Here is a 10,336-nt window from a genome sequence, read left to right as displayed (position 1 = left end):
ATAAAATGTATATAAACACACATTATATTCTATGCATTGGTATTTCTACTCCTTGATCTTCTTTTTATAATCTCATTATTAACATTGCTTGAAGCATTTGGGTGCTGGGTACAGAGGGGTAGGATGTTGCCAATTCAGAGCTGCTGCCTGCAATACCTCCAGCTGGAGGAGGTTAAGGTACTAGTGGGTGATAGAGAGATGCATACAAACATTAGCTGAGTCCTCAGGAAGGGGCATGATTGAAATAAGGGTCCTATTCTTCAGTTACCCACCAGCCACTCTGCGGAAGGAAGTCTGGGCAATCTACTTCTGTAATGATTTCACCTTAGAAACTCAAAAGGAATTGCTATGAGTTGGAATTGACTCAATGGCAGTGAGTTTTTTTTTTTTTTTTTTTTTTTAACTTAAGTTAACCTGAAAATAATATTTTAGGGTTATGAATCTCCAAATATGTCTTCTCTGAGAGTCTGGGCTTCCTTTACTTGGACTTCCTCCCATCTCATATTTGTTTTTGTCTAGCTTCAAACTATTTAACTCATACAATTGGAATATATACCCTTATTGTTGACCGTATGAATCTTTTGTTTTCTTACAGAACAGAAATGATACATTTCTGAACACACTTTTAAAATATGCCTCAGCAATATCTGGTCATATAAATTCTCAAAGACAAAAGTTAACTCACCTCATTGGAGGAAGGGTGACTTAATGTCCAAGGAATTTCTAATATATGTAGTGTTCCGTAATAATCAGCTATGGCTATAAATTGCTGCTTAGCTGAAAGATTTAAAAAAGTGGGACAGAAATCAGCAAACAGAAAGTCATCTTAGAGATTAAACACAGAATGCCTTTTTCTCTTATGGTCTCTTATGAGACCTGCTGTGGTTACAATAATCTTGGCACCTTCATTAGATGCTCATAACTGGTGAAATTTCCAGTTAATGAACTGTAAGCTGAGACCCTAAGCCACTGCCACCCACCCTGCCTCTTTAAATCTTTTCCTGGTGTCTGCATAAGTAGTGGAGGAGCTCTGGTGCTGCTGTGGTTAAGGAATTGGGCTGCTAACCAAAAGGTCAGCAGTTCAAACCCATCAGCCATTCCACGGGAGAAAGATGAGGCAGTCTGCTTCCATAAAGATTTATAGCCTTGGAAACCCGACAGGGATTGCTATGAGTTACAGTAAACTCAATGGCAGTGAGGTGGGTTTATATAAGGAGTATGGCTCCTGGCTGAGGCTGGCCATTTTTGTGGTTGGGTCCATTGGTAGATGTGAAAAGAAAGCAGGACAACACATAAAAAGATTTAAAAGAAAAATCATAAAGCATACTTTCACCAAGATACAGTCTGTCCCACAGTTTTCCTATTATAAAAACAAATCACCTGCTTTGAGCATTTAAAATAGGTATAAAATAAATGTGTTTGAGAATTTAACTTTTATATCTTATTATATGTTTGTAGTCTTCACCCTGCTCTGTGGTCATCTGTAGAATATCTGGTTCAAATTGCCAAGCCCTGAACTCTTTACCCCTGCAGTTAAGCAAAAGCAATGTTTTGTATCAAAGGTGGAAGAACACAATTTGGTGACATATATGACTAAACAGTAGCCAGACTGTGGCACTCTAGGGATTCTGATGACTCCAAATCTAGTGCTTCTGAGAGAAAAATGGATAAAAAGAAAGTTTTATGCCTTCATTTCATTCAAAACAAAGGAAAATTGCTTTTCCTTTCAAAAAGAGGCAAATATACTGGGTTTACACAGAAAGTAGATTTGGGTGAGACAAGATTAGGATGAAGGAAATGAAGTCTTTTTCCATAGACATATCCTTGAATTCCTGCATGCTTTATTATACATTAGGAGCTCTAGGGGCACTGCCATTAAGGCACTGGGTTGCTCACCAAAAGGTTGGCAGTTCAAACCCACCAGTTGCTCCATGGGACAAAGATGAGGCAGTCTACTTCCTTAAAGATTTTCAGCCTTGGAAACCTATGGGGGTGGCTATGAGTTGGAATCAACTCGACAGCAGTGGGTTTGGTTATTATACATTATTTTTCCTTGCAATTAATTAAAAACTTAAAGTTTAAATATACATTATCTAGAGAGTTGTTTGATTTTTGTCAAAAAGACCACCTCATATTATTTAGAGAGAACCACAAAAGTAATAAAATATTGAAAAATGTGACTCACAGTGAAAAGTTAAAGAAACAAATTCTATCTGGAAAAGAAGCAGCAAAAGATAGCAAAGATTTAGCAATCACCCTGTCTGACTACAGAAAGGGTGCTTTCCATTGTGTGTTACAAAACAGCCTCTGATTTTGAGAGACGCTAAACATGTCCAAGAAATAATTGCTGATGAAGCAAAACAAAGAGAGAAACTCAGGTTGTGTCCAAGATGTGAGAGCAAAAGAGAAAGGGAGAAAAACAAAAACCTGTGATAAAATATTAGAATCTTTGACTAAATATTTGACAAATGTCAAATGATCCCTAGTGTGGTAAATTGCTTGATGTGGCCCTTCTAGCCATTGTCCTCCATTTTGTGATGTATTGTAAATCCTATTATCCATGCCTGTTTAAGGTGGTGTGGTAGATAAGGTCACATGTCAACTTGGCTGGGCAGCTGGTAGTAGTTGCTCCTTATAATGACTGGCAATGGCTCTGTGGTAGAATTTGCGATGAGCAACTGAGTAGATGCTTTTTAAACTCCTGATTGTTAAAAGTCATCCACTTGAGTTATTTCTGTTGGAGCAGCACAGGTGGGATATATCTTGAGTCCCACCTTGCTAGAGGGTATAACTCAAATCACCACCCTTAGCTTCCTCGAGGGTATACCTACATATCTCCTGGGAAGGTTTGCCCTCCTCTTGCTCCAGTTCTGTGTTTTGGCTCATTGTCTCACCCCTGGATTTGGGACAGCAGCCATCATATATGATCTGCTGATCGAGGTTCATCAAACCCTGAGAATTGGGAGGATCCTGCAGACCTACTTACAGACCTGGGACTTGCCAGCCTGCTAGCCTCCCTGCTTCCATCACCACCACTACTACATGAGACGATCCCTTGGGTGTCTGAGTTCTGTGAGGCATTACAGTGAAATACAGAACCCTAAGATGGGGGAGATTACTGAGAGGAGGAGGAGGAGGAGTTAATGTCTGAAATGATGGAGTGGCATGGTAGTTTGGACATTTGGGACATCTTTATCTCCACCTCATGGGGACCAGCCTTGTGCTGATCTTTCTAAGAGAAATTGTTCAAGCACTGAGTTACCTAGAAAAGGAAAAATGAGTTAGCTCATAACATACCAGAAAGGATCCAGGGTTTGATGTAGGTGATCATTGTTATGCAGATGTTTTGTGACTGGGCTGGTTCATGGGTTTTCTCCAGAAGGTCCCAGATATCGATATATCCATCTTCTCGGCCAATATAGAAAACTCCAGGCCTTGTCAGGGACCAGTGCCCTGAGGTGTACCTTTTTGGTGCACAGCATGACTGAAGCAGGGGTCCAATCTTAAAAAAAAATTTTTTTTAAAAAACAAAGTAAAAGTTTTTGTTACCATCTGAGGGGAATTCACAATGATTTTCCATTTTGAATCAAAACAGTTTTCTGTAAGTTACAAGTCAGATGGCTATGATCATATAAGAGGAAAAGTCAGTCTTACTTCTTTTCATGGTAGGGTTTTTATATAAAGCCAGTTCTTTTTTTTACCAATGTGTTTTCATAACACCTTTTTTTCTTTTCAGTTGCATTTTAGAAAAGACCAAACCTTCAAACTGAGCTGTTAGTTCTAATAACCCAACTGCTGCTAAAGTTCATTTCTATTTCTAAGGAGACTAGTCAACATTAGACAAGTAAAGTCATAAAGGAAATTCTCACTGTAGACCTTCATTTTATTATCAAATGTCTGGTTCCCATGAAAACAGCTCTGGTAGCCAAGGAAAGCACATGTAATGTCAATTCCAGCTATGAGCTGCAGGTTGAAAATCAACAGCAGAGTTGGCAAAACTGTGTGCTAAGTAACTTCAGATGGAAGCACCCCAAAGGCTTATAAATATTGTTTGGAAGGGATTGCAGACCACCAAAGCCTCATGAGCTCATCTTCTCTTTCCTCTACAATGGGGTCATTTGCATTCTTTGGGAGGAGTTCATAGAGAAAGAAGACCAAAATGTTCTTTTTCCCACTGTCATGCATCATCTGGCAACCAGGTGTACTCATCTATTTACTTACATCTTCAGGGACTAAACTAGGCCTCTCTTCCTCCAATACACATATAAGAAACTTTCCTGTAGAGAATGAAGAATGTCACAGATTCATGAACTCCTTAGAGACAGCACTTCAAACCTTTTTTCCTTACCAGGAGATAGCCAGGTTCCTGACCCCTGCAGAGACTTTGGACAATCTTGCCTGCATTTTCCTTTTCTTTTAAACTGAAAAACTAATACTTTTTCAGTATTAAAAATAAAAGCAACACAAATACAAAAATTAAAAACAAAATAACTCAAACATTACAGAAGTACATTTGGTATAACACTGAAGTCCTCTTCGTGATGGGCATTTGTGTAGTTTCCAGTTTTTCAATGACAATGCTTCAGTCAACATCCTTGCACATATATTCATCCACATTTCTTTGCATATTTTTGTAACTTAAGGGTCTCTGAAGTGTAATTGTTAGGTCAAAGAATATATATCTACCTTGGGAGCTCTGTTGGCATAGTGCCTAAGGCATTTGACTACTAACCAGAAGGCTGGCAGTTCAAACCCACCAGCCACTCCTCGGAAGGAAGGTTGGGCAATCTACTTCCATAGTGATACCACCTCAGAAACCCAAAGAGGGGTTGCTATGAGTCGCTGAGTTTGGTTTTTGGTTTTGGTATCTATCTCCAGCTATGAAATACATATATATCTTTCAGATTTTGAAAATCTTGTCAAATTGCTCAACAAAGGGCAATTTAAAGTCCCACCAAAATGAGTTTTTCCACTTACTCTTGCTCTACTACATTTTATCAGTCTGCCTAGTTTTTGTCTAGTTTAGCTTCTCTGCCCTATCTAGCCCCTTTCCAACTTCTGACCATCAGATTCTTGTAACTGTAAAGAATCTTTGGCCTTTGTGTGTATCTGGATGGGTCATAATCTACCTTCTTTCTGAACCTGCCAAAATATTTTTCGTGACGAGCAAAACTGCCAGACCAAATGTTTCTCCTTGAACTTGTAAGGTAACGAGCACCCCATTTTCTATCTTAAATGGAGAAAAAAAAATACAAATCAAGTCACTGGCCCACAATATATATCTCAAAGACAATAAGTTTTAGAGGGATTTGTAAATGTTGGTTCATTCCCTCAGGAAAGAAAAGCAAATGGTTGTTTTAAAAAGGCTGACAGTGATTCTGCTGACTAGCTGGAGCCCTGGCCACCTGTTCTAATTTCTCTAAGTAGCTATGTCAGAACAATCTGTTGTTCCTATTGTCTTTCCCATTAACAAAGGGCCACACATTCACCCATACATTTTCCATGCAACTTACCATAACACCTTCTTTCCAGATAGCCAGATTCCATCCTCCAATAGTCAGGATAATATCCTTGTAAAAAGGTGACCTCTGAATAGTGTGGACAGCTCCATCATGGACAGTGTAGAGGTTAACTGGCTTCTTTGCTATTGGAGAGGAAAAAGCCATTTCATCCTTAATAACACTGTTTAAGTTGCCACAAGGAAGAATGGACAGGCTTATGATGGACAGATAGGTCTTCATTAATGAAGCTCAAGGGTAGAGAGTCAGAGGTCAGCTGGAGTGAATGAAACTATCAACCAACAGCTACTCCTTCCCTCTTATGAAAGAAGCCCAGGGAACTTTCTATTAAGGCCACTTTTCAAGGCTAGAGGAATTCTTTATATTCTTATTAATTTATTCATTCAGTTAATGAATATTGGTGGGTTGCCTACATGTACCAGCTTCTGTACAACAGAGAACAAACAGGATCCTACCCCCATGGAGCTTACAGTCTGGTGGAAAAGACAGTCAATAAACAATTCTCAAAATGCACAATAAAAAAAAATCATGACAAGTGCTGTGAAGGAGAATGAAAAAACTAAAAGAATAACAAGGGGATATAACTGAGACTGGATGGTCAGAAAAGCCTTCTCCGAAGATGAGCTGTCTAGGCCTGAGTAGCAATGCAGCATGAGAAGATTCTGGGTAGAAGGAACAATATACACAAAGTCCTGAGAGAGAACATTTGGTGTCTGTGATCATTAAGGTTGTATGTCAGCTTGGCTGGGCCATGTTTCTCAGTGGTTTAGCAGTTATATGTAGTCATCCCCCATGATGAGATCTGATATAATGTAATCAGCTCCTGATGAGATGTGCTATGAGCAGTTCATCAGCTGAAAGGGGATTTCCTTAGAGGTGAGGCCTGCTTCCAATATGTATGTGGATGTCCTGGCAGAGTTCTCTGGCTTTCTGCTGGATTTGGATCCTGTGTCTGGCTCATTACCATCTCTGGTTCCTGGACTTAAATCAGTGGTCTGCCATATTGCCTGACAATCTTGGATTGTTGCCTCTGCAGCCTGGGAGCCAACAATCTGCCATTTTACCTGCTGATTTTGTATTTGCTAGCCTCTAAAGTCAGCATCCTGCTGTATTACCTGCCAATCTTGGGTTCTTCAGCCCCTGCAGCTGCGTGAGTCAGGAGAAACCTCCAGCTTGACGTTTGGCCCCCAGACTTGAGAGCTGCCAGCCTTTACAACTGCTTTACAAATGAGCCATTTCTTTGAGATAAATTTCCCCCATCCCCCATACATACACACATAAAAGCTTCCCTGGTTTTACTTTTCTGGAGAACCCAAGTGCCTTTATAAGTCTGAGGAAGGCAATATGACCGGACTTCAGTAATCACAGCGTGAGAGACATGAAAAAAATGGAACCTTGGTAGATGGAGGTCACTCAGGGCCTTGTAGGAAAGGAATTTAGGTTATATTGTGAGTGCAATGTGTTTTAATCAGTCTTTTAGGCCTGGAAGTGAGGTGGTTTTATTGATTTTTCCAAAAGGTTCTCTGGCTGCTGAGAGGAGTATGGAATAGAGGCAGGTAAAGCCCAAGAGGGGAGACAATGAAAGGCTACTGTGGTAATCCTGGTGAAAGATGATGGTGGCTTGGATTAGGTCCAACGGGGAAAAGTGGATGGTCAAGAAATACTTGGGAGCTAGCATTGCCAGGACTTGGAGATGGCTTGAATGGGAAGGGAGTGAGAGATAAGTATTAACAATGACTGCCTGGTTTCTGACAAGAACAACTGTCTTGATGGAGTTTCCATTCATTGCAGCTGGTATCACTAGAGAAGAACTTCTGTAGTGTTTAGAGTAAGTGTTCTATTTAGTCTCTGCCTCAGGCCCTTGAGATCTCTTTCTAAGCCATAGCTTGGCTTTCCTCTGCCCCTCCCCATCCTCAGGCTCGGCTGTACTGCAGAGCTAAATACTCCCTATTCCTTGCCCACAACTACAACTCCAGTCATGGCCTTAAACAAGGTTGAACTACAGTGTCTGGCTACCTTACACTGAAACCACAAACTTATTCTGTATCTTAGTATATTAGTAGAAGTTCTGTCAGCATAGCCCCTAAGGCACTTGACTGCTAACCAGAAGACTGGCAGTTCAAACCCAACAGCCACTCCTTGGAAGGAAAGTTGGGCAATCTACTTCCGTAGTGATACCGCCTCGGGAACGCAAAGAGGGGTCACTATGAGTCAGGTCCAACTTGACGGCAAATACCAATAACAACAGTATATTACTAGCAATGTGAGGGCTGGATTTTTTTCCCCCAGGACTCTGAATGGGACATTTAGCACAAAAGAGGGCTACTGAATCTTTAAAAAGCTTATAAAGTCAAAATAAATAAATAAACATTTTTAAATGTAGCTCTTCTGGATTAAACAACAACAACAATAACAATATTCTTCCAATCAAAGCCCCATCTTAAAGAGAGTGCTGAAGACACACTTCTAAGGCCATCCTTGAAGAGATGTGGAAGATTCCTGGTAACGCATGAGAGCCCTGGGAATCAGCTGGTTTCTTCCTGCTGGGACTCCAGTTTCTCAGAACCTGTTTTTGCCCTGAGGCTTCCCCAAACACCAGCTCACATGACAAGCAGTGCAGTGCAGGAGTCTGGAAGCCCTCTGATAACTATAATGATACCAGTGATAACAATATCGACAACATCAAGATTGTACTTTAAAGTAACATGTTCACAGATAAACAAATGACCACAGGCACATGAAAAGATGGTCAACATCACCAGGCATTAAGGAAATACAAATCAAAACCACAATAAAATATCACTTTACTCCCACTAGGATGGCCATAATTTAAAAAAACGACAGACAAACAAAAAAATGTAAAAACACGTATGTTGACACATTTTTGTTGTTGTTGTTGTTGTTGTTATGTGACGTCGAGTCGGCCCCGACTCAAATGGTGAGAAATTGGAATCCTCATGTTAGTTAGAATGTAAAATAGTGCAATTGCTGTGGAAAACAGTTTGGCAGTTCCTCAATAAATTAAACATTGAATACTATATGACCCAGCAATTCCACTCACAGATACATACCACAAAGAATTGATATCCAGTGTCCAAACAAAAACTTGTACATGAATGTTCATAGCAGCCTTTTAAAACAACCAAAGGTAGAAATAACCCCAAAATCCATTGACTCATGAATAGATAAACAAAATATTGTACATCCATATAATGCAATATTATTCAGCCATAAAAAGAAATGAAGTTCTGATATATGTTCAACATGGATGAACTTTGAAAACATTATGCTATATGAAAGAAGCCAGTCACAAAATGTCACATACTGTATGATACTATTTGTAGCAAATGTCTAAACCAAAAAACCAAACTCACTGCCATGGAGGTTGAACTTCTACCAGCCTTCTAGTTAGCAGTCAAATGCCTTAGGCACTATGCCACCAGAGGAGGTAAATCCACAGATAGAATGCAGATTAGCAGTTTTGGTAGCGTAGTGCCTAAGGTACTTGACTGCTAACCAGAAGGTGGCTGTTCATACCCACCAGCCATGCCTCGAATGAAGGTTGGGCAATCTACTTTTGTAGTGATACTGCCTTGGGAACCCAAGGAGGGGTCGCCATGAGTCGGTCTGACTCCACGGCACATAACAACAACAGGGGATGGCAGGAGGTGGAAATGAGGAGTAACTGTTTAATGGGAATGGAGTTTCCGTTTGGGGTGTTCTGACTGCTTATTGGGAGCTCTAGAGGCTGATGGTTCAAACCCACCAGCCACTCCTCGGAAGGAAGATTGGGCAATACTTTGTAAAGATACCACCTCGGAAACCCAAGGAAGGGTTGCTATGGTTCGGATCTGACTTGATGGCAGTGAGTTTGGTTTGGTTTGGTTTGCCACTAGATAGTGGTGATAGTTGTACAACACTGAGAATATACTTGATGCCATTGAATTATATACTTCAAAATGGTAAATTTTATACTCTCTATATTTTACTACAATAAAAAATAAATAACATGCTAGATGTTTTCAGACTATAGTAACCTTTCTTTCCTTTTGTCTTTTGAAAGACCTTAGAGGAATGGATGTTCCATTGATGCTCCAATGAATGCATCTGCCCTATAGCTATAAATTTTACTAATGGAGTGCTAGAGCCCACGGGCCAGGTTATTATAAGAAAATGACAACAAACAAATAGTAGTTTTTTCCAGAGTCATTATCTCTTGTGGGTTTCAGTACAGTGACATCAAGGTAAGAGCAGACTCTGGCAGCAGACTGCCTGGTTGTGAGGATTAAACAAGTTAATCCATGGAAAGTGCTTAAAAGAGAGCCTGGCCCATGACATGCACTGATTTGTGAGTATATGAAATGATTATGTGAGTTGTCATCATTTAGCGTGAATTTCTTGGTCACTTAAGTCATTTAGAAATTTTGTTTAATCAGCTTCACTCACGGGGTTGGTTATCTGTCTTTCAGAAGTCTCTTCTTAGATGAAGAAATTGTTTTTCCTGCCTAGTTTTATATTCAAGATCAGAACATGGGGTTCCAAGCAGTCCAAGAGGTATAAGTCACAGTCACTGCCTCTCACTGACAATTTCACCTTATATCTACTCAAGAAATCTACATGGTGTTTATGAAAGACACTTGGTTGCTGGCAGCTCCAAATGAAAACAGCGCCAGTTCACAGAATGAAAATAGGGCACACAGTTTTTACCATTCAGAACATCTATGCATTGACTTTCACTGCACTTCAACCTATATCCAGTAGGAATAATTGTTGTTGTTGTTGTTATGTGCCGTCGAGTTGACCCCGACTCATAGCGA

General features: G+C 40.1%; 1 protein-coding gene across 1 annotated transcript in view; it reads right to left on the bottom strand.

The window, feature by feature from the left end:
- The window catches only part of DNAI3 (dynein axonemal intermediate chain 3), a 110,136-nt gene that overhangs the window by 14,148 nt on the left and 85,652 nt on the right, over positions 1-10,336 (bottom strand). The window contains exons 16-18 of the mRNA XM_007946192.1: positions 5,514-5,644; positions 3,298-3,502; positions 686-777 (exon numbers count right to left, since the gene is read on the bottom strand). Coding sequence (XP_007944383.1) covers positions 686-777; positions 3,298-3,502; positions 5,514-5,644 — 428 coding nt within the window. The remainder of the gene's footprint in view (positions 1-685; positions 778-3,297; positions 3,503-5,513; positions 5,645-10,336) is intronic.

The sequence above is a fragment of the Orycteropus afer genome, unplaced genomic scaffold, assembly GCF_000298275.1.
Source record: "Orycteropus afer afer isolate SDZICR_OR568_19922 unplaced genomic scaffold, OryAfe1.0 scaffold00152, whole genome shotgun sequence".
NCBI classification, from domain to species: domain Eukaryota; kingdom Metazoa; phylum Chordata; class Mammalia; order Tubulidentata; family Orycteropodidae; genus Orycteropus; species Orycteropus afer.
Note: the sequence above shows the minus strand (reverse complement) of the source record. Positions and strands in the feature narration are given on the sequence as shown.